General features: G+C 38.3%; 1 protein-coding gene across 3 annotated transcripts; it reads right to left on the reverse strand.

Moving 5' to 3' along the window:
• Nucleotides 1-1,491: 1,491 nt before the first annotated feature.
• ZNF197 (zinc finger protein 197) lies at nt 1,492-24,650 on the reverse strand. 3 transcript variants are annotated; one of them, XM_047742365.1, is made up of 6 exons: nt 24,419-24,535; nt 18,165-18,634; nt 16,764-16,923; nt 16,313-16,404; nt 15,906-16,032; nt 1,492-6,335 (listed from the first exon to the last, which is right to left on the reverse strand). In XM_047742365.1, the coding sequence occupies exons 2-6, from the start codon at nt 18,561-18,563 to the stop codon at nt 4,018-4,020; spliced, it is 3,096 nt and encodes a 1,031-aa protein (XP_047598321.1). In that variant the 5' UTR covers nt 18,564-18,634; nt 24,419-24,535; the 3' UTR covers nt 1,492-4,017. The 3 variants fall into 3 exon arrangements, with proteins under 3 accessions (XP_047598321.1, XP_047598330.1, XP_047598338.1); XM_047742374.1 differs by having other exon boundaries at nt 18,165-18,643; nt 24,419-24,517; XM_047742382.1 differs by lacking the exons at nt 15,906-16,032; nt 16,313-16,404; nt 16,764-16,923; nt 18,165-18,634 and having other exon boundaries at nt 24,419-24,650.
• Nucleotides 24,651-25,399: the final 749 nt, after the last annotated feature.

Genomic DNA, 25,399 nt, shown 5'->3' on the forward strand with positions numbered 1-25,399 from the left:
ATACCTGTATCTTGCATTTGGACTCAACATGTGGCTACGTTTTCCTTCTCTCTATATATATACTGAAAAATATTTTGAAAGTTGTAAGCATCAAACCACTTCATTCCAAACACCAAAATGCATCCTTTAATAATAATATTCTCCAAACGTTATAATACCACCATTACATAATGGTAAGAAAATGAACAATTTCCTAATATCATCTAATATCCAATCATATTCAAATCTCCCCAACTATCCTAAAACTTATATTTCATCATTATGCTTTCAAATCGGTTTCACACAGTGCGTTTGGTTATGGCTTTTTTAAGGTCTTGTTTTACCTTTTATTTTTAAAGACACCCAGGAAGTTAGAAAGATAATACCCTTCCCCCAGTTTCCCTCAACAAGTACAACTTAAATAATTATTAATATAAAAAGAGGAAATTGACACTGGTACAATGTTTGTGTAGACTTCTACATCATTTTACCACGTGTATTTGTGTAACCACTACCAGAATCAAGATACACTACTGTTCCAACATTACAAAGACCTTCCTAAGTGCTATCCCTCTCTCTCCCTCCTATTCCCTCCCACCATCCCCAACCTCTGGCAACCATTAATCTTTCACCTCTATATAGTTTTGTCATTTTATAACATTATATAAATAGAACCATACAGAATACAACCTTTAGAGATGGGATTTTTTTTTTTCAAACTCAGCATAATTTTCTTTAAATTCACTTGTCATTGCAGCAATGGGTCATTCCATTTTATTACAGAGTACTATTATTCATGGTATAAATAGAATACTGTTCTGAAGGGGCGCCTGGGTGGCTCAATTTTTAAGTGGCTGCCTTCAGCTCAGGTCATGATCCTGGGGTCCTGGGATGGAGCCTCGCATCCAGCCGCCTGCTCAGCTGGAAGCCTGGTTATCCCTCTCCCACTCTCCTGCTTGTGCTCCCTCTCTCGCTGTGTCTCTGTCAAATAAATAAATAAAACCTCAAAAAACCACGAAGTTTTGGCCACTTGTTGAAGCTATTTGTGTTACTTACAGATTCTGACTATTAGATCTTACTTACAGATTTTAGATCTTACAGATTTTGACTATTAGAAATAAAACTGCTGTGAACAGTGATGTACATGTGTTACATCTGAGTTAAGTTTTCATTTCTCTGGGGGGTAAATGCTCAGGAGTACACAAACTGGGTCATATCATAGTGCATATTCGGTTTTGCAAGCAACTGCCAAACTGTTTTCCAGAGTGTATCATTTAACATCCTCAGCAACAGACAATATCCAGTTTCTCTGCGTCCTTGCCAAGATTTAATAATGCTATGTATGTTTTCCTTTTTTAAAACTATTCTGTTGGGGTGCAGTCATTTTTAACTTATATTTCTCTACTGGCTAATGATGGTAAATATCTTTTCATTTGATTATTTCCTATCTATATTTTGGATAAATGTTTTTACATGTATTTTGCCCATTATTTAATTGAATGAATCTATCATTGTTGAGTTTTGAGATTTCTTTATATAGTCTAGATACAAGTCCTGTTGGATATATATGTGATTTACAAGTATTTCCCCAAATCTGTAATGTCTTATCACTCTTAAAAGTTTCTTTCTTTTTCAGAGCAAATTATTTTAATTGTGATGAGGTCCAACTTACCATTTTTCCTTTTATGGAGCCTGCTTTTGATGTCAGTCTAAGAGTTCTTTGATTAGTCCTAGATCCTGACTATGGATGGATAAATGGATGGATGATATATGTCTATGGATATCAAATTCCACCAGTAGCCTTTGTTGGAAAAGATATCCCTCTTCTACCGAATTACTATTGTGCCTTTGTCAAAAATCAACTGGGCATTTGTGTGAGTCTCTCTCTGGCACTTAGCGTCTTATGGTTCTTTAACATCTTTTTAAAAATAACCTCTCACCCCCACTTCTTATACATTTCATTCTGGAAATTTTATTACAGATATAAAAGCAGAGATCAGTACAATGAACTCCCAATATTCATCCAGCTTCGACAATTATCACCTCTTCCTTTTTCATATTTTTGAAGAATCCAGTGCAGTTTTCTTATACAATGTACCCTGTTCTAAATTTGTTTCTTGTGGTGTCATTTATCTTGTTTGTCTGCTTCCTGTATTTCCTGTTAACTAGCAATTAGGTCTAAGAAGCTTAATAAATTCAGGTTACACTTTTGGCTTACTGCATCACATGAGGAGGCACATAATGTAGTCTTGATCTTAGTGATGGATAAGAGGTGAATGCCAGTTTCCCTGTTAGAGTACATCTTTCCCTTTATAATTACATAATCTGTAGTGATTCTTCTGTAGCAGTGATACAAAGCATCTCCATATACATTACCTCGTAAGAACCTTGTGAGGTAGATATTCTCCTCCCTGTTATACAGATGAGGAAATCAAGGCTCTAAATAATAAACACATCTGCCCAAGGAAAGTGGCAGAAGCTCACTTTTACCTAGGTTTTAAGACTTTAAATCTTGGGCCCTTCCATTTTTCACTCTTGTTTACCTTTGAGTCTAATGAAAAGCATTCATTAAGGAATGCTTCAAGGAAGCCCTCAAGAAACTCCGCCTGAATTAGTAACATTTATCAACACATCAGCTCAATGCAACTATTAGAAACACAATCTGGATATTAAGGTATTTATAGTCCAGCTACAGAACTGGGAGTTTTGAGAATTACAATATAAAACTAGCTATTCAAGAATATGAATTAAATCCACAAATGTACAAAAGAGAAAAGACTGAATGAATGATTTGTTCACAGGCAGTAATGGGCCTGACCAGAGGGTGGATTCTGAATTGATTTAATCAGAGCTTTAAGGAATTGGTTCTGTGTGAAACTTATGTAGTAAGTTGAGTACTGGAACAGAATCTTTGAGTAACAAGCTTTCATATGTCAGCAATGGTGAAATGTACATTAGAATTGAGAATGAAATGGCAGGAATCATTAACTCAGGGGTTGGAGTTGAGGATTTTTCCCTATAAACAAAGAAAGCAACATAGGACTGTCCTTCCATTTTGACATTCTATATCTGCCAGGCTTCAAATATGAAGGTTGAAAAATAGTATTCCTTGGCATCAGTGTTAACAGCTGGACATAATAATGTTTTTCCATAAAAGCCAATATTTCACCATCAAAACAAACTAGGCATATTATCCATTAATCCCATCAAAATTCTGAAAACTGTTTTTAAAAAAAGTCTTCTTAGACTACTGAAGTTGGCTATTTACCATACTTCCTCTTACTATAAATATGAATATTTTTGAAGTTCCCAGAGCCCTAATATTGACATGATGAGCAAACATTACATTGTGCCATGTTCTAGATTTTGACCATACCTCTTTTACTCAACTTCATTGACAACTAAATTATTTCACAAAGTTTGTTCACAAATAGATTTTCACTTAATCCTCAAACCCACTGAGGTAGGTCAACATTTGACTGACAGAGATACTGAGGCTTAGAGGCTGACTTAACATTACATAGCTAGTAAGAGAAAGAGCCAGGACCTAAACCTCAGTCTTCTAATTCCAAATCTAACACTCTTAAGTTGTTCTCAAACTGCAGACTCTTGCCCACTCAACTCCATGTCTGACATGCCTTGATCATATAGTCAACAGAGACTTTTTGTAGCAGTGATGCTATTTTTAAAATGTACAATATACACCGTTTCAGAAACAATGTCCACTTTTTAATACAAAGATATTTTTGTTATCATTTACAACTACATCATTACATCTCATAAGCTTCTTCAGTCTTCAAGTGCTCTAAGGTCCCTTTCCAGAGTCATAACAAATGGTCTAAGACATAGCATTCTTTAACTAGAATTTGGTTTATGTTTTTTGTAGTCTTGAAAGTCTAGATTAACTTTCTTTCACATGAAAACTGCTTGTCTATAAAACGGTCAATCATGAATTTTTTCCTTGCAAGGACCATATACTGGCATTTGTCTAGCAGTTACGTAAGTAGGCAGGGATTCTATCTTATTTTACAAATGACATTAGATTTTCTGAATCTCTCTCTTTGACTCATTGGCATTTTGGAACCAAGAGAATTCCTTCACAGTATGGATTTCTTGTTGAAGATGAAGGTTTGAAGTCTGAGAGAATTCTTTTTCAGACTCATCACATTCACAAAGTTTTCCATCTGTATGAATCTTCTGATGTACAGTAAGGTTTTTTCTCTGCCTAAAAACTTTACTACAATCATTACACCCATATGGTTTCTCTCCTGTATGGATTCTCTGGTGGCCAACTAAATTCCTCTTAGAAGTAAAAGATTTTCTACACTTCTCACATTCATATGGTTTTTCCCCAGTGTGCATCCTCTGATGTACAACAAGGTTTTTATTCTGACTGAAGTCTTTTCCACACTCATTACATTTATAAGGCTTCTCTCCAGTATGGATTCTTTGATGTACCATAAGATTTCTACTAGAGGTAAGAACTTTTCTACATATATGACATTCATAGGTTTTTTCCCCACTGTGAATTCTCTGATGTTCAATAAGGTTTCTGTTGTAAGTAAAGCCTTTCCCACACTCATTACATGCATAGGGCTTCTCACCAGTGTGGATTCTCTGATGCGCTATAAGGTTTGAGCGGTAACTGAAGACTTTCCCACAGTCACTGCATTTATAAGAGTTTTCCCTTGTATGAATCCGCTGATGTCCAATGAGGCTTTTCTTCAAAATGAAGCATTTACCACACTCATTACACTCATAGGGTTTTTCACCACTGTGGATTCTCTTATGTTCAATGAGGTTTCTGTTAGAACTGAAAGCTCTTCCACATTCACTGCATTCAAAGGGCTTTTCTCCAGTGTGGATTCTCCGATGTACAAGCAGGCTTGAATTATAACTAAAAGCCTTCCCACAATCCTCACATTTGTAGGATTTCTCCTGTGTATGTAGTTTCTGATGGACCATGAAGCTTTTGCTCATGATAAAAGTCTTCCCACACTCTCGACATTCATAGGGCTTTTCCCCATTGTGTAGTCTCTCATGGTCAATCAGGTTTCTGTTAGAACCAAAGACCTTCCCACAGTCTTTACATTCATAGAGATTCTCTCCAGTATGGAACCTCTGATGTAAAATGAGGCTCTTCTTTAGAATGAAAACTTTCCCACACTCATTACATTCGTAAGGTTTCTCTCCATTGTGGAGTCTCTGATGGTCAAAAAGGTAAGCACTCTGAGTAAAGGCTTTCCCACATTCAGTACATTTATATGGCTTCTCTCTGCTATGCATCCTCTTATGGTCAATGAGGTTTGATTTTGAATTGAAAATTTTCCCACATTTTCTGCAACCAAAAGTCTTCTTTTCTGTGTGAACTCTCTGGTGTAAGAGGAGGCTTTTGCTTCGAATGAAAACTTTTCCACATTCTTTACACTTGTATGGGTTCTCTGCACTGTGGAGCCGCTGATGGTCAACAAGGTAAGTGGTCTGAGCAAAGGTTTTTCCACATTCATCGCATTTATAGGGTTTTTCCCCAGAGTGGATTCTCTGGTGCAGAATGAGGCTCTTCTTCAGAATGAAAGCTTTCTGACACTTGTTACATTTATAAGGTTCTTCCCCTTTGTGGAGCCTCTGATGGTCAATGAGGTAAGCATTCTGAGAGAAAACTTTCCCACATTCATTACATTTATAAGGTCTCTCCCCAGAATGGCGCCTTAGATGTATAATAAGGCCTGAATGCCTATAGAAGCCCTTTCCACACTCTTTACATTTATAAGGCTTCTCCCCAGTGTGGATTCTCTGATGGTTTAGAAGGTAAGCACTCTGAGAGAAGGCTTTCCCACATTCATTACATTTATAAGGTTTCTCCCCAGAATGGTTCCGTAAATGCATTAGAAGGCTTGAACGCTGAATAAAGCCTTTTCCACACTCCTTACATTTATGAGGTTTTTCACCAGTGTGGATTCTCCGATGGTTTATAAGATGGGAGATTTTACTAAAATGTTTACAACATATATCACATTTATAAAACTTCTTTCCTTCAGTACCTATTAAATTTTCAGAAAGAGCAGAACCTGAAGTCCAGCTTTCTCCAAATTCCTTCCACTTCTGGCCTTGTTTTTCTGGTAGAGTCCTTTTCTTCTTATCTCTTTCACAGATGGAAACTTTCTTTAGGGTATCTCTTTCCCCTGTTTTAGTTCCCCAATGACTTGCCAAAACTTGCCATTCACAAGCTTCCTCAAAATCAAGGGTCTGAGGAACACCTCCCTGAAGTCTTTTGGATGTTCCTTTCTGAGAATCAGCTCTTTGAGAAATGCTTGGCTTTGGTGTCACCTCCTCATTCTCAGTCATGGTCTCCCATTCTGGTAAAAGGAATTAAAAATGCAAATGTTACCATGTCCCTGTGTTAGTGAGAACAAGATCTTCAAATGACTTTAAAACAAGCCAGTAGGGCACATTTTTATATGAATACAAAAAGAAGATACTTTTCATTAAATGAAAGTACAAAGCAGAATACTACACTGACAAGATTGTGTTTTAACACAGAACTCACTCAGACACTTCTAAGCTCTCTGTCATCATGGAGCAGATGGAAAAATATAAATGATATTGAGTAAAGAGATGTAAGGAAGAACCAGAGAGAGAACACGGGATCATGTGTAGGTTGTTCATACCATGAAGCTCAGGAAGCTGGATGGAACAGGGAGAATCATTTGGCTTATAAAGGACTGTCTCTTTATTTTCTTCCTGCTAGGATGGTGGAAACTCTAATGGAGAGAAAATATACCTCAGGACCCTAAAACAATCTTTAATTTTTGAAGAGTCAAGTACACAAACATTTTTTAATTACTTGAAAGCAAGTAACCTATAGGGAAAAAAATCCACTAAAAAGCAACTTAATGCTTAGAATTCATCTATACCCCCACTATTCCTTTTAAAATTGAGAAATGGAAAACATCAGGACTGGGTTAGATTCAATTAAATACAAAAAGGAAGAGGGCTGCCTGGGTGGTTCAGTTGGTTAAGCATCTGACTCTTGAATTCAGCTCAGCTCATGATCTCAGGTTCGTGAGATTAAGCCCCACAATGGGCTTTGCACTCAGGATGGAGTCTGCTTGTCCCTCTCCATTCCCCTGCTTGTTCTCTAATATATAAATGAAATCTTAAAATATACATAAAGAAATACAGAATGTAAAAAAAATTGAAAGAGACATTTTAAAAACATAATACATCTATAAAATGATGTGGCTGAACTAGTAAACTGCCAGTCCCTTTCTACTCCACATTCTCAAATATTGTAAAATGAAAAGTTAATCTTTTTGAAATGTTTTGGCAACTTACCTTCACCATTCAAATATAGGGAGAAATTATGTACTTGTTCCCCAAATTATCCAGTAAGTAAAATAATGTGAATAATAGTGGTATTATCTTCTATTAGTGGATAACAACACTGTTCTTCTAGACAAATAGAAAGAAAACACATAGGAAAGAAATAGCTATTTTATTCTCTTATAAATTTAATTTATGAGAGGGTGAGGATAGAAAAAACCTAATAAATGTCAACTTGAACTACATTCTTAGGTCAGGTTCTCCAGGATGTCCCTTTCTCCAGGATTCAGGCAAGACTGCCAATCACACTGCTTCACCTGATTATAGGGATAGGCATGTGTCCTATTCAATATTGGTATTCCAGTTTCCTCATTCACAGTGATTGGATGAAGGAGTGGCTTCACAGTTTAACCTGGATGCTGGTTTCATGAAAGTTCTGTTTAAGCAAGTAGAAGTGTTTTAAAGAAGTAGAAATGCTTTTAAGAAGTGGAAGTGCTGCAAGTGGTTAATTGAGATGAAAAATGGTTAAAAAATTAGCAATTCTTGGGGCACCTGGCTGGCTCAGTCACAGAGCATGCAACCCTTGATCTTAGGGTTGTGAGTTTGAGACTCACATTGGGCACAGAGTTTACTTAAAACAAAAAACAAAAACAGAAAGACAGAACTGCCTTAAAATACGTGTTCTAAATGCCTTGAAAGGAAAAAAAAATGCCCGGGTGGCTCAGTTTAAATGTCTGCCTTTGGCTCAGGTCATGATCCCAGGGTTCTGGGACCAAGTCCCACATTGGTCTCCCTGCTCAGTGGGGAGTCTGCTTCTCCCTCTCCCTCAGCTCCTTCTCCCTGCTTGTGCTTTCTTTCCCTTTTCCTGTCTCTCTCAAATAAATAAATCTTTTAAAAAATAAAATAAAATTCTTAAAAATAGAGAAATCAGCAGTTCTTGGACACACAGTCATTAGCTGGTTAAACTATTTTAACCAATTTTGGTACAGAAATTTTTGCATAGAAATCAGACAATGTGTAGGCCCAGTGAGCTTTAGCAGACTTGGTGGGAAAATGTCAGACTGATAAGAGGAAGCTGGTTACTTTCTTCAATCTTTGATGAAGCCTGCAAGAAACAAAGAGTCTTCCCTACTTCCAACCTTCCCTTTTCCTTTAATCCATGTCCATTCTACTGCCAATTATCTTTCCAATAGGTAAATTTGATCATGTCACTCACCTGCTCAAAATACACAATTCTTCATTGCCTAGAGGATAAAGCACAAGTAACCAGCACAGCCTAAGAGATGCCCTCAGCTGCTCTCTGCCTATCCTTCTGGTTTCACTTCTTGCCATTACTCTTTATGCCCTAGACTCTAGCCAAAGAGAACTATACGTGGATCCCCATACATGTCATGTTTCTGCTTACTTCTCTATCACTGTCCATGCTTTCTTCTTTTCCTCAATTGTTCTTCCTCTTCCCAATTCACTACAAGCCCAATACCCTACACCCTTAAAAATAAGCCCAAAAGTCACCCCCTCTAGACATTACCAAATACTACAGAAATAAAAAGGATTCTAAGGGAATGCTAGAAATGATTCTGTGCAAATAAACTGCACAATTTAAGATGAAATGGGCAATTCCTTGAAGGACACAAATTACTAAAACTGACTCAAGAAGAAACAGAAAATCTGAATAGATCTCTAAACTGAGTCAGTAATCAAAAAACCCCCTGCAAAGAAAAGCCCAGGCCCAAAGTACTTCATTGATGAATTTTACCAAACATTAAAAGAATACCAATTTTTCACAAACTCTTCAAGAGAACACTTAGGAACACTTTACAACTCACTCTGTGAGACCAGTATTACTCTGATACCAAAACCAAAGACATCAATAAAAATCTTTTTTAAAAAAGAAAGAAATCTACAGACAAGTAGATCTTATGAATATAGATATAAAAATCCTTAACAAGATACTAGCCCACATAATACGGCCAACACATGAAAAAAAAAATTATGCACCATGATCAAGTGAGATTTATCACAGGAATGCAATATGGTATAATACTGAAAAATCAATTAATGTAATATACCATATCAATGTAATAAAAGACAAAAATCACATAATCATCTCAACAGATACAGAAAAAGCATCTGGTAAAATCCAGTACCCCTTCATGAATAAAGCACTTGACATCAAGTAGGAATAGAACTTCTTCAGTGTGATAAAGAAGATCTACCAAAAAGTCCAAAGCTAACATCAAACTTAATGGTGAACAATTGATGCTTTCTCTCTAAGAACCCTTAACAAGAATAAGATTTCTGTTCTTGCCACTATGCAACATAGACTGCAGGATTCGGCGAGGGTAGTTAGGCAACAGAAAGAAAGAAATCATCCAGATTGAAAACAGAGAAGTAAAACTACCTCTATTTGCAGATGACAAGACCTTATATGGAGAAAATCCTAAAGAATCTACCAAAAAACTGTTAAAACTAAGTAAATACAGCAAGGTTGCAGGATACAAGATCAATAAACAAAAAACAATGGGATTTCTACACAATAGCACTGAACAATCCTAAAAGGAAATTAAGAAATAACAGCATAAAAAAGAATAAAAGACCTAGGAATAAATTTTAAAAAGAAGTACAAAACTTATACTCTGAAAAGTACAAAACATTGTTGCACAAAGTTAAAGACTAAATAAATGAAAACAAATCCGTTGTTCGTATTTGGAAGATTTAATACTGTTAAAACAGCAATAATCCCCACACAGATATACAAATTCAGTACAATCATCCCTATCGTAAAAATTGACAAGCTAATCCTAAAATTGATATGGAAACTCAACAAGCCTAGAAGAGCTAAAACAACACTGAAAAAGAATAACAGAACTGAAAGGCTCACACTTCCTGATTTTAAAATGTACTTCGAAGCAACAAGAAGAAGACAGGGTTCCACTGACATAAGGATAGACATATAATCAAAAGAACAGAACTGAGAGTCCAGAAACAAGTCTCCACATTTATGGCTAACTGATTTTTCAAAAGGGTACCAAAACAATTCAATGGGGCGGGGTGGGGGGGAACGGGGGGGGGGGGCGGGGGAGGCGGAGAAATGCTGCTGAGATAATGGATTAGGGCTGAGACATGGAAAGAATGAAGTTGGACTCTTACATCACATACAAAAATTAACTCAAAAGGGATCAAAGAACTAAACACAAGACTGAAAATATAACTCTTAGAAGAAAACACATATACAAATCTCCATGACCTTGAATTAGGCAATAGTTTCTTGGATACAGGAGAGCAAACCACAAGCAACAAAAGAAAAGATAAATTGAAATTCATCAAAATTAGTAACTTTTGTGCTTCAAAGGATATCACTGAAAAAGTGAAGACACAGAATGGGAGAAAATACTTGAAAGTCCCATATCTGATAAGGTACTTGTATCTAAAATACATAAAATCCTACAACTCAAGAATAAAAAGACAACCCAATTAAAATATAGGCAAGAATCTGAAAAGACATTTCTTCAAAGACATACAGCCAATAAACACATGAAAAGTTGCACAACATCTTTAGTCATCAGGGAAATGCAAATGAAAACCACAATGAGTTATCTCTTTAGATCCACTAGGATAGCTATAATCAGAAAGAACATAAACTATTAAAGACTGTAAATGCTGGGGAAGATTTGGAGAAACTCTGTGGTGCCTGGGTGGCTCTGTCAGTTAAGTATCTGCCTTCAGCTCAGGTCATGATCCTGGAGTCCGAGGATGGAGCCCTGCATAATGCTCCCCGCTCAGCAGGGAGCCTGCTTCTCCCTCTGACCCTCCCACTTCTTGTGCTCCCGCTCTCTCTCTCTCAAGTAAAATCTTTAAAAAAAGGATCTGGAGAAACTGGAACATTTACATACTACCAGTGAAAGTGTAAAATGGTGCAGTAACTTTGGAACAGTCTGTCAGCTCCTCATATGATTAAACGTAGTTACCTTATGACCCAGTGTTTTATATTGATGGATGTTTCTACAATTTGTCTTGCATAACCAACCACCTAGACTGCATGTATGCAGGCAGGCTATAGAACCTTGTTTGTGAGACTCAGGTTATGTGAAGAACCTTGGAAGCCTCATTATTTAAAATATATTATCTGGCCGCCAGGTCAGAACTAGCCCTTCTGGATGCCAAGAATTATAAATCTAGCCTCACATCCCCTCCTCCTACAGGAGGGGCTAACTTCCCAAGTATGTAACCTGGGAGGGGAGGCAAACACGAACAGCCCTGGCTTCTTGAAAATAGAAAAACATGGTAACATAGAAATGTAGCTCACTCCAAACCGCACAAAGGGGTACAGATGTTTTAACTTCAGACCCCATCATATCTGCTCTATAAGTATGGCCCTTATGGGGACGATCAGTTGGAAGTCTCGCCTGAAGGGATGATGCTCCACCCAAGCCTCTCAATCTGGATTCCAGCCAGGCTGTCTCCACCTGGCTTCCCCAGCTAATGAGGTTGGAGGTTGTGTACCCGACTTAATGTAGCTTTATCTTATTTCTCATTTAGTGCTTACTACTGCTCACATTTATGTGTAGATTCCTTTCCTCTTCTGTTTCTATTAAATTTCTATAATAATAATAAAGTTTTCTTTCCTTTTAGAAACCAAAACACAGGTTATGCATCTTTTTACAGATCACCCAGCTAGTCCAATCCTTGGTATATATCCAAAGGAAATGAAAACATACATCCACACAAAAGCTTGCACACAAATATTCACAGCACCTTTATATAGCTCAATGGTGGAAACAAAATTTTTATATGTCGGGACGCCTGGGTGGCTCAGTTGGTTAAGCAGCTGCCTTCGGCTCAGGTCATGATCCCAGCGTCCTGGGATCAAGTCCCACATCGGGCTCCTTGCTTGTCAGGGAACCTGCTTCTCCCTCTGCCTCTGCCTGCCATTCTGTCTGCCTGTGCTCGCTCTCTCTCCCTCTCTCTCTCTGACAGATAAATAAATAAAATCTTTAAAAAAAAAATTTTTATATGTCTATCAACTGATGAATCAATAAAATGTGATATATATACACACAAGAGAATATTATTCAGCATTAAAAGGAACAAAGTATTAATGCACACCACTACATGGATGAATCTTGAGAACATTATGCTAAGTAAAAGCAGTTACAAAAGACCACATATTGTATGATTCCATTTATATAAAATGTCCATAATAGACAAATCTAGAGAGATAGAAAGCAGATTAATGGTTGCCTAAGGCTGGGGTGGAGGGGCATCTGGCTGAAATGAATGGGACTGCTATATGGTATAAAGCTTTTCTGGGGGGTGATGAACTGTTCTAGCATTAATTGTGGTGATGGTCACACAATTCTGTGTATTACTAACAATCACTGCACTGTAATCTTTAAATGACTGAATTAAAGATGTGAATTATATCTCAATAAAACTGAGCCACCCTCTCTGTAAATCTTTCCCCAGCTACCCACTCCTGCCCCACCCTCCTAGTCCTACTATCCTAAGCGTCTATGGGCTCCCACACTTGTGCACACTTTTATTACATAGCATTTGTCATGCTGTATTGTAATTATTAGTATAAATGTCTACCACTCCAACTTGAATGTTTGAAGGCTGGGGTTAAGCTTAATATATGGGAAGGACTCAATATGACCTGAATTTCTTTTCAATTCTATTCCAATCCCTTATATAAACATAAACAAATCTTTTATAACTGAAACAGTGTGCGCAAGCCATCTGAGAATCTGCTTTTCCACCAAATAGCTTATCAATGCATGGAAACTGAGAGCACAGAATTGTCATATTTGAGAGTGTCGTAATGTAACTCCATGTCAAACACGATGGTTTGCTTAGTACTTTATCTCGGGGGATTAGGGTGTGCCCAACTTTTAACCATTATAAATACTTTGCTGGTACCATCCTTAGACATGTTACTTATTTTCCTCTTTCTGAACCATTTCCTTAAGCCTTTCCTTAGCCTTTCATCCTCAAATGAAAATCAGGTCAAAGGGAATAAACCCTTAGGTATCTGTTTGCTTAAGTCCCAACAATATTGCAGTTGAAGCCTAACTTATTTGTTAAAATTGATTCAAATTTCTCTTTCCTCACAGAGCTAGACTAAATAAGCAATTCCATTTTCTTTTCTTTTTTTTTTAGTTTACCTCAGACCCATCAAGAATTTGTTTTGGCTTACAGAATGAGTTATATGGATCCATAGTAAGTGTTTTTCATAAAATTCACCAATTTACTCATAAAACATTTTTAAACTCTTAGAAAAGATGGATTATTGAGTAAATAGCATTACAACTACTAAAAGCCACTTGGGTTAAAAAACAAAGAAACAAACTGGATTCATATGTCATTCTATATATCAAGATAAATTTTAGAGGTAGTAAAGCTTATTCATAAAAATGAAACAATAACAGTATCTGAAAAAAATACAAGTGATTTTTTAAAAGAAAAATAATTTTACTGGGGTGCCTGGGTGGCTCAGTCAGTTAAGTGCCTGACTTTTGATTTTGGCTGAGGTCAAGATTTCAGGGTCACAGGATTGAGCCCCACAACAGCTCTGTGCCCAATATGGAGTCCACTTCAGATTCTTCCTCTCTCTCTGCCCTTCCTGTTTCCTGCTTGCACACTCTCAATAAATAAAATATTAAAAATAAATAAATAAAATAATTTTACTTAGAAGATCACAAAGACCAAAAACGAAAATACTGCCAAATTTAATACTATATAAAAGATTTCCTAAGGATTAAAAATAACAGTTCATAAATAACTCTGAAAGGCAAACAAATGGGAAAAACATACGCAATACTTGGCAAAGGTTGAGCAGGTCTCATAAATAAATGAAATATGTAGAAGGGATATGAATAGAAGTGAAACATTTCACAATAAATGTGAGAAGATTTCAACCACACTAATAATCAAAGAAATGAAAAACAAAAAATAATATTTGTCTTCTACCTAGCAGAGATTTAAAACACTGACCAAATCATAAGCACATATAAGGGAGATGGGCCCTCTTCTGCTCTTTTCATGGGAAGGTAAGTTGGTACAGCATTGGTAGAAAGCAGTCTGGTAACATGTATCAAAATATAAAAACTACAGATTGTTTGGCCCACTATCGGCACATCTAAGATAGTAAAAGATACATTCCAATTAAGTGTAAAAATTTACAGTGTTGGGGCGCCTGGGTGGCTCAGTGGGTTAAAGCCTCTGCCTTCAGCTCAGGTCATGATCCCAGGGTCCTGGGATCGAGCCCCACATCGGGCTCTCTGCCTAGCAGGGAGCCTGCTTCCTCCTCTCTCTGACTGCCTCTCTGCCTGCTTGCAATCTCTGTCTGTCAAATAAATAAAATCTTAAAAAAAAAAAAAATTACAGTGTAAGTTACTGTGAACAATAAAATAATAAGCTTGCAACACACCCAAAACAATCAGTATTTTCATATATGTAAACTATAGTCAATTAGGAAACATGAGAAAAGATTCCAATTCCAAAGAACCAATATAACCTGAAATATGCAAGATCCATAAGAGGACAATTTTAAAACAGGCCTGAAACATAAAAGCAGTGCTGAACAAATGGAAAGGCATGTAATGTTCCTGAATAGAAATTCAGTATCCTAAAGCTGTCAATGTAAATCATGATACACAGACAATGGGACCATATGCAACTATTTAAGCTGACACTATAAATCTATATTTCAGCCCAAATGAGATAGTGCATTAGTTGATTCCTCAATTTTTAATGTATATTTGTCCAAACAACATTCTTTCCTTTTTCTTCAAAGTCTAGCACAAAGTTACCTCCTTTATGGCCTTTCCTAATCTCAGGAATGGTACTGGTTGCTTGGTCCTCTTCATTTCTATCTTAAAAGGTTTATCACACTCTTATACTAATTATTTTACTTTGCCTTATTTATTCTTTCTATGCTCATCTCCCAAACCATGGTAAGCTACTTAATGGCAGAATCATTTCCACAGTTGCTATCACATGATAGATATTTTCATGTTTGTTGGAAGCACAAATGGCTACTAAATATTTTTAAATGTTCTTACTTTATTACTAGTGATAAAAGTCCTCCAGAGAATAAAGATATTACAACTTTTAAAAAATTGTATCAGCAACAATTTAAAAGAATGGGATTACACAGTACCAACAAAGGCAGAGCAAAAAGCATGTTATGTATCTCTCCATGAGCACAGAGATCACCTGGGAAAGCAATTTGATAGCATGAGAGAAGAACCTTAAAACAATTCAAACATTTAGGCCTAGTAATTCTACTTATAAAAAAATAATAAGAAATAAGGAAAGACCTTAGCTACAGAGACAGATGATTATTACAGAAATTATCTAGAATAAGGAAATGGCTGAATTATGGCACAAATTATGTAGCCAATTAAAAAAAAACTCATACAGGAAAATATAGAAAGGTAGTATGTCAAAATTTTGATAGTAGTTGTCTACAAAGACTGGGTTTAAGCTGTATTTTCTTCTAATATCCTATGCTTTCCAAAATAAGTATATTCTACTTTCATAATCAGAAAACAAAGGCTGATGAAATGAAGGTAAGAATGATGGGAAGACAGAATCCTTACCGAGGGAGGTCACATTTCCGTAATTCTCCAACATCACATCCCAGTACAAAGCCCTCTGAATCGGGCCCAGACACTCCCATTCCTCTGAAGTGAAGCATACTGACACCTCCTCAAACATCACCAACTCCTGAAATGACAGGTATGTGTGAGATTATCCATGCCCAGGAGGTCTCCTACTGAAAAGTTCCTTTCACTTTTAGTAAAGGATACATTATGAGGCCATGAGGTGAGCAAGGGCTATCAGACAGACATAAGGAAACCCCACATAGTCTACCTTCCAATCACATGGACTGTGATTTACAGATAGGAACTGACTGGGCCCCAAATACTAGGATGACAGAGAACACCTCAGCCACAGTTTGGTAGTGCAGAGAGGGCCTTAGGAAGGAAAGAGAACGCAAACCTACCTGGGGCTGGGCTGTTAGGAGCATGAGGGCCATTAATTGATTTCTTGGGTTCTCTTCCTGGGAAAGGGCAGAAGCTTCAGGTGCAGGGGAATCTGAGGAAGGAGCAAAAGCTGCATGTGAAATCACTGCTATTCCTGACTACTAATCCAAGTCCTGTTTCTTCTACAAACAAGGAATTCAAAAAGACCCACAACTCCCAGGGCTAGACAATGATGGCTATAAAATGGCCTGAGTGACCTCCATGTACAGGACTGGAATAATAAAAGAACAGCAATAAGTATGGATAAAAGGTCACAGGGACCCAGGAAAGGATAGGTGGGAGAATAACAGAAAGAACTTGGTACCATAAGGGTTTCATGTACAAGAAAGAAGAGGAAGCAACTAACTGCTAGTTGTGGAAAGACCCATAATAAAGATCCCGAGAAAATCCAAAGCCAGGATCACTAAGTACCATCTTGAGGATCCTGGAGATTGAACATCACTGCGTCAGTAAAAGGATTTTGGCAAATTTCAGTTGCTATGTGGCTGCCAGTGGGTGCATGAGGAACTACTGTTCCTGGAGTGCTCATCCCTTCCTGAAGAAGATCCTGGTCCTGAACAAGAACTGGAACCTAGGAACAAGCAAAACAAAGTAAGCTGATTCTTCTTGTACCTCCAGAAAACAGACTCACCTAACCACTACAGACTTCTTTCTGCTCACAATCTAGAACTATGATATCAAAGATCCACCTCAAGTATCAAGCATCAAAACAGCAGTAAACCTTTGCCTTGAGAACAATGGAGCTGGCCCTCTAGCCCCACTCATGGCACCGGTGACCTCTCTCACTGAGACTGAACAGAATGGTGGAAACAGAAGAGAGATCTGGGTGTGGGCTAAGGAGGGAATGCGAAGTAATAAGTAATAATTAAGAGTATGGGTTTTAGCTTCAGACCTGGTTTTACATCAGACTTGGCTGGGTTCAATACACTCTTCTACTTATTTACCCCTTTATTATCCCTTCCTGCTCCAACAGAAGAAACACCAAGAGTCTAAACACATGGTTTTGCTGCTAGCTCGATATACGACATAAGGAAATCCAGTGAATCTTTCTCTGCCTCCACCTTCCTATCTCTCAAATAAGGAGTGCCTTGGAATGAAATATATAGCTCTAAAATTCTTCATTTTTATGATTAAAATAAAAGCCCCTCCTCGGTGCCACTCCCAAGTGTAAGTTATGTTTCAGACTCTTTATATACAAATGTTTCTAGTGGACTACAGACTGACAGAAAGAGATCTCACACACACTAGGAAATATATTAAGATCCCAATTTAATGGTCAAGAATAATAAAATCTTTCCGAAAGTAAGTATCTCAACCCAATCCCTCAGCTCACAAAATCCCCATTAGGGGCACACAAGGGGAGGTCCTGCCAGATTTAGAAAGCTTCAAGAAAAAAGCTTCAAGAATGAAGCTTTCTAAATCATTCTTTTATACTCCAAGCTTATATCATCATTCTTAATAAACTTATACAAACGATACATATGCTTCTGTTTAGGGGAACACTTAGAAATACTATGTTCCTCGGGTTATTCAACCGAATTCTGCATTAGCAGGCATCACCCGGAGGGATAAAATGCAATCAATGCCTTTTTGCTAACTCTGAATTAGGCCCAAGATGCCAATCATAAATCCATTTCTCCACAGATATTCTATGATCTGAAACAGCTCATGAACCTATTGTAATAAGCATTAGGGTTGCTAATGAGCTATTAATTGTTTATGAAAATTACAGGATCACCCTCCAGCCCAGCTTGCCCTGCCTTAATTCTCTCTTTCCTTCCATCCCAAAATTTTCCCCTCCCCCTTTCTCACTTTTAGTGCTGGTCCATCAAGGTCTTTTTGTAGCTCCTCTACCAGGGCCACGGCCTCCTCACCACTCCCAGGGCGATGGATCTGCACCCAGGTCCGAATCTCCCCAGGCAGAATGCTCAGGAACTGCTCCAGGACCAGCAGCTCCAGGATCTGGGCCTTAGTACGGGCTTCTGGCCTCAGCCACCGACGACAGAGCTCCCGGAGCCGGCTCAGTGCCTCGTGGGGTCCAGATGTCTCATGGTAACGTAACTGTCTAAAGTGCAGGTGGGATGTCTCCCAAACAGAGGAGCTGCTTCCTTGGAAGCTGGTTCCCCATTTCCAGGTATCATCCTTCCCTTTAACAAGACCCTCTTGTCTCAGAGCACTGTGGGCCCAATTTTCTCTTGTCATTGTTGTCATTTAAGAAAGGCTCCTCTCCAGGCCCTCTCAATTCTTGCTTGACTTCTTCCTTAAAGCCTGGAGAACATCATGTAGAAGACCTCAAGAAATCATTGATAAAGTTAACCCAAAGCAATAACCAAAATTTCCAGACCCCAGTCAGTTTCCAGTGATGAAGAGAAGCTCCCTGCATGCAAGGTTCTAGGTTCTGGGCAGTGCCTCCTCTGACTGAAGCCCCTGTCCAAGGCTCTAAGGACACAGACACTGATGTTACCCAGGCCACTGTTGCAAACAAAGTTATGAAATCCCTTTAGTCTTTATTCATAATGTCTCCTCCACCTAATTATAATAAATCTTTATCTACCACTCTAATAATGGGCATCCTGGCTACTCCTGTGTGATCTTGAACAAGTTACTTCACTACTGAGTCTATTTCTTAACCTGAAGAATAGGGGTAATAATAGGTCCTACTATATACAGCCTTGTGTAAAATTTTGATATTTACATACATTTCAAGTTTTGAACAGTATCTGCATAAGGACTCAAATGTCAGTTATTATCTTTTTTTAAAAGATTTTATTTATTTATTTATTTATTTTACACAGAGAGAGATCACAAGTAGCCAGAGAGGCAGGCAGAGGGAGAGGGGAAAGCAGGCTCCCCGCTGAGCAGAGAGTCCGATGCAGGACTCAATCCCAGGACCCTGAGATCATGACCTGAACCCAAAAGCAGAGGCTTAACCCACTGAGCCACCCAGGCACCCCAGTTATTATCTTTCTATAAACAGAACTCTTTCCTATGTTCCTTATGGTCAACAAGTAAGGTCTTAATTCTGATACACATGAAACAAAATCCTCACACCTTCTCAATTAACACAAAAAGCTAAACTAAGTTAGCTTTACTATATATACTTTAAATTCTCTGAAAATTGTTCATTACATCAATAAAAATATTCAGATAAATTTTACTTTTATTATATAAAAGTTAGGCTTGTGGCTCTCTAAAAATCTTTTTTTGGAAATAACATTAATTTTCTCATTACAAACATAAAATTTGTAAAATCGGAAAAGACAAAACCAGAGAATAATCACTGCTATTGTTTTGTACTACATTCTTCTGATCATCTGCACCAATTTGTATCACAAGACTGGAACCAACAGTACATCTCTGTAACCTGCTTTTCACATATATCTTGTAAATATATATTACATAATCCTCATCATTATTTTAAGAGAATATGAGACCATTCATACTTAAGTACTCCCCTGTTGTTAGATATTTAAATTATTTATAATTTCCTCCTATTATAAATTAGGCCACAATGACTATCCTTGCTAGTGAATTATTGGATACATCTCTGCTTATTTTTTCAGGAAAAATTCCCAGAAAAAAAATTGCTGGGCTGAAAGGTACAAATAGTTTTAAGCTTTTGAGAGTATAACAGTTACATTACTGTCAATGACATATGAAAGCACCCTCACTAATTTTATTTAACACTTGGACCCTTACAGAGCATGTTTATAACTAAGCAGATGAGGCAGAAATGTAAACACAATTTCAATATAGTATATAAATAAAATTAATAAGAGGTCATACCAGCACAGAAAGAATTCATGAAAGGTTATTTTAGACTGGACTTTAAAGAAAAATAAAAAGACCATTGCAGTATTAGGCAAGCCATTCCAGGAAGAACTGTATTTCCAAAAGCATGGGAATAATAGCACATACAGCTCTATTAGAAATGTGCTTTATACGGAAAGAAGGAAGGCAGGCAGGCAGGCAGGCAGGGAGGGTACAGAGATAACTTAGAAGATTACTTAAAAATAAAATCCTTAAAAAAAATGTATCATAGAAGTCCTTCCGGTCACACACAGCCCCTCCTGTCTTTTACTGACGCATGGTATCACTATACAGGTGTATCGTAATTTATTTACCCACTCCATTACAGATGGGCAGTTTTCAATTTTTTCTTATTAAAAACAATATTATCATTAAAAACCTTGAGCATACATCAATTTGCATGTCTGTAGGCATAAACGTGAAAAGTTCCTCAAGGAACTGCTGGATCAAAATTTATATGACCTTATAATTATATTTTAGATTTTACTTATTCATTTGATGGAGAGAGAGAGTGCTCGCACATGCACACAAGCAGCAGGGGAGGGGAGAAGAGAGGGGAAAGCTTAGCAGGGAGTCTGACATGGGCTGGATCCCAGGACCCTGGGATCCTGACCTGAGCCAAGCACAGATACCCAACCGACTGAGCCACCCAGGTGCCTTGCAACTTTATCATTTTGATAGTGACTATTGTGTACACACTGTTTACACTGCAAGAAAATTAGTCCGTTGTTATAATGGGAGTGGAAATTTCTTTCCTTTTCTCATGTCTTTGCCATACACCTTATGTGACTTTGTTTTTATTTGTTTTGCCACGCAACCAATCTTTTTCTTCATGCTCTAGGTTTTGTGTCATTGTTAGAAAGGCCTTTCCTACTCCAAGCATGAATGTAGTATTAACTAACAGGGTCAAAAATCTATATGGGAGGAATGATGGGGGAGGGAGGGCTACATCTCAAGAAGGCCAGTGAAGTTTAACAATGGTCTAAACAAATGATTAAGTTCTAAACTATGTAGCACTTGGATAAAATAACTGAGAAAAACTGAACAGATTCTTAGTAACTGATCTGAGGGTGATGGAAAGGAACTTTCAAAAAGGATTTCTATCCCACGTTCACAGACAGAAAGATTCAATACTGCCAAAGTGCTAGTTCTTCCTTACTTTATCTTTAGTTCAGTGCAACTCCAATTACAACCTCAGCTAAGTTATTTTGTGGATACCAACAAACCCATTCTAAAGTTTATAGTAGAGGCAAAAGACCCAGAACAGCCAACATGACATTGAAGAAGAACAAAGCTGAAGGACTGACACCACACATGAAGAGTTATGATAAAATTATAGTAATCAAGATAGCGTGGTGTTGGTGAAAGAATAGATAAATTAATGGATAAAATGCAGAGTCCAGAAATAGATCCACACAAATAAAACTGTTATTTGATAAATGAAGAAAGGCAAGAAAATACAGTGGAACAAAGTATTTTCAGCAAATGGTGCCAAGATAACTGGACGTTCACATGCAAAAAAAAAAAAAAAAAAATGAACCTAGATAAATCTTACACCCTTCACAAAAATTAAGTGAGGATGGATCTCAATGTGAAATGCAAAACTATAAAATTCCTAGAAGATAACAGAGGAAAAAATTTAAATGATCTTGGTTATGGCAATAACTTTTTTTTAATATTTATTTATTTGACAGAGAGAGAGATCACAAGTAGGCAGAGAGGCAGGCAGAGAGAGAGGGGGAAGCAGGCTCCCCGCTGAGCAGAGAGCCCGATGCGGGGCTTGATCCCAGGACCCTGAGAACAGGACCTGAGCTGAAGGCAGAGGCTTAACCCACTAAGCCATCCAGGCGCCCCTGGTGATAACTTTTTAGATACAACACAAAAGGTGTGATCCATGAAAAAAAAACAGTAAGATGGACTTTGATAAAATTTAAAAACTTCGCTCTGTGAAAGACAATGTCAAGAGAACGAGAAGACAAGCCAAAGACTGAGAAAAATATTTGCAAAAGACATACATATCTGATAAAGAACTGAACTCTTAAAACTCAACAGTAAGAAAACAACTCAATTTAAAAAATGGCCCAAAGACCTTAACAGACACCTCACCAAAGAAGATATACAGATTCTAAACAAAACATGAAGGGATGCTCCACATCATATGTCATCAGAGAAATATGTTAAAACAATAAGATACCCACTACACACCTATTAAGATAGCCAAAATCCAGGGGCGCCTGGGTTGCTCAGTGGGTTAAGCCTCTGCCTTCAGCTCAGGTCATGATCTTGGAATCCTGGGATCAAGCCCCACATCAGGCTCTCTGCACAGCGGGGAGCCTGCTTCCCCCTCTCTCTCTGCCTGCCTCTCTACTTGCGATCTCTGTCAGATGAATAAATCCTTAAAAAATCTTTAAAAAAAAAAAAAAAAAAAGATAGCCAAAATCCAGAATACACAAGAACACATTCGGACAACACCAAATGCTGGTGAGGATGTGAAGCAAAAGGAACTTTCATTCATTACTGGTAGGAATGCAAAACGGTACAACCAACTTTGGAAGACAGTTTGGCAGTTTCTTGCAAAGCTAAACATAATCTTTACCATAAAATCTGCCAATTGTGTTCCTTGGTATTTATTAAAAGGAGTTAAAAACATATCTATACAAAAACCTGGACATAGATGTTTATAGCAACATTATGCGTAACTGCCAAAATCTGGAAGCAACCAAAATGTCCTTCAGTAGGTGAATGGATAAACTGTGGTTCATCCCAACAATGGAATATTATTCAGCACTAAAAAGAAAAGAACTGTTAAGCCATGAAAAGATATGGAGGAATCGTAAAATGCCTATTACTAGGTGAAAGAAGTCAATGTGAAAAAACTATATACTGTACAATTCCAACTACATGGCATTCTGGAAAAGGTAAAACGTTGGAGTCCATAAAAAGGTCAATAGTGACCGGGGGTTGGGAGGAGAAACGGATGAACAGGCAGAGCACAGAGGATTTCTAGGGCAATCCTAGTATTTCTAGGGCAATATAGTATTGTCTGTACAATACTATAATGGTGGCTACATTACACATGTCATTTTACATTTGTCCAAACCCATGGAATGTATAACACCAAGAGTAAATCCTAATGTAATGACTATAGAATTTGGGTGATTATGACATGTCAATCAAGGTTCACTGATTTTAACAAATGTACCAGTCTGGTGGGGGATGTTTTTAGTGAGGAAAGCTACGCATGAATGGGGGGTAGGAAGTGTATGGAAAATCTGTTTTCTGCTCAATTTGGGGGTGAAACTAAAACTGTTCAAAAGAATAAAGTTTATTTTGAGATAAATAAAACTTGGGGGAAAAAGGATTTTCTACAATAAATTATTAAAATTCTATTTACTCTAACTTCACAGATAAAAATAAATCCTAAAAACTACAGTTTGTTTGCTTCTTATGAAAGGCTTGTGAGCTCTAAGTTAGAAAGAGCAAAAGAAGGCTCAGAGGAACTAAGCAGTTCAAGGCCACTGGACTGGTCAAGTTGTGGGAGCAGATTCTGAAATCATGGAACTGAATTCCGAAAGTCCAAAATACTTCCATCTAAAGACTTCCGAAAGCCAAACAACATTCATTCTAAAGCAACAGTTTCCAAACGCTGGTTTGTTATAAACACGTAATCTGGCAAACCGTAAAACGAAAAACACAGTAACTATACACAGTCACTGATACAGGTTGGCAATGACCTTTCTTGCAAGAATGGCATTTATTCTGAATTTACAGCGCCAGTACTTAGCGTTTAAATATACTCCCTTAAGTAATGCTGGTATGGTTGGTGGAAGTTTGCTTTTTAAATACCATTATAATGCCAAATTAAAAGATGGAAATTATTCCATCCCTACCAAAGAAACAAGTCCCTAGGAGTCTGCTTGCCACAGCTTTAGGAAGTCTCAAGCTGTTTCTATCAACCTCAAGAAATACTGAGGAAAAGCGGAAAAGCCTGGCTACTGCGGTCGCTGTCCTCATTATCGGACTCCAGCAGCACAGACACACACAGACTCAGAATCTGTCCTCACTACCTTCCCCAGCCGGCATCTGCCCAAGTCGAGGCCAGGGCGTCCACGCCAACACCCAGCTTAGGAGGGACCATGCTGGGGGGTCAGCGCCGGGGACTGGCCGGCGAGGACTGCGCAGCCCCACAGAGCTTCAGCCCCTACCCCCGACCGCCCTCTGCGCCCGCCCAGCCGACCGGAGCCCACCCCGCTCACCGGGGGTTCTCACTGCGCCTCCAGCGTTCGGTACCTCCCGGGGGGCCAGGACGCCGACAGATAACGCGGGACGGGACGTTACGGCTGCCGAGGTCCAGAATAATGGCTGACCCGGGGTACCGCAACTTCCGGTTGCTAACCAACCCCTCCCAGCCCTGGCTCTCTGGGAAGACACATCTCTATGATTCCTTGTTTTTGCCAGAATAGGCAAGAACATCGGAGTTTCTGTGCCTTTGGGTTGTCATTTCTCCCAACTGACTGGTGGGAGCTGTTGCATTCCAGACTGGAAGATGCATACGTGCTTCAGGACGGTTGTTACCCCCTAAATGAATTGGACCTACTAGCTTAGCTCGTACCACCCAGAGTTCTATATAGAGGGTCATGGCTCTTAAATAAACTATGCTTTGGAGAGGCCCAAAGGCAGTAGTCCTGAAATTGATGAAGTTCTAGAACCTAGGTGAGGTTCAGTGGGCTGAGGTCTGGAGCTGATGACCAAGAAAGAATTCTTGAGACATCTTTGGTGCAAAATGGTAGTTTATTACAGCACAGGGACAGGACCCGTGGGCAGGAAGAGGGGCTGCCTGGGATGGTGAGGGATGGCAGGTTATGTACCTTGCGGTGGGGAAGGTGAGGGGAAGGGAGGTTTCAACTGAGCGTTCATATGCTAAAGAGGGCTACAAGGTGCTGGAATACCCGAGGCCTTGCTGCTTGATCAATGTTGTCTTTTGGCCAGCCATTAACATCAAGATAGTTGGGAGATTCCCAGTGGGATGTCACAATCCTGCTATCAAGCATCTTTGTTAGTGAGATTTAGGTTCAGAAGAGATTTAACTATATTTACATTTCCTTCTACCTTAGCCTCCTTCAGTTTTGTTTATGGAGGTGAGGATGACATTAGGGCTTGAGGAACTGAGTTATTTGCCTCTGGAAATTGTGCTATTGATAAGGGAACTTCTTTGTTTGTAGATCTCTAGGACATTT

The sequence above is a fragment of the Lutra lutra genome, chromosome 1 (genome assembly GCF_902655055.1).
Source record: "Lutra lutra chromosome 1, mLutLut1.2, whole genome shotgun sequence".
In the NCBI taxonomy this organism is placed as follows: Eukaryota; Metazoa; Chordata; class Mammalia; order Carnivora; family Mustelidae; genus Lutra; species Lutra lutra.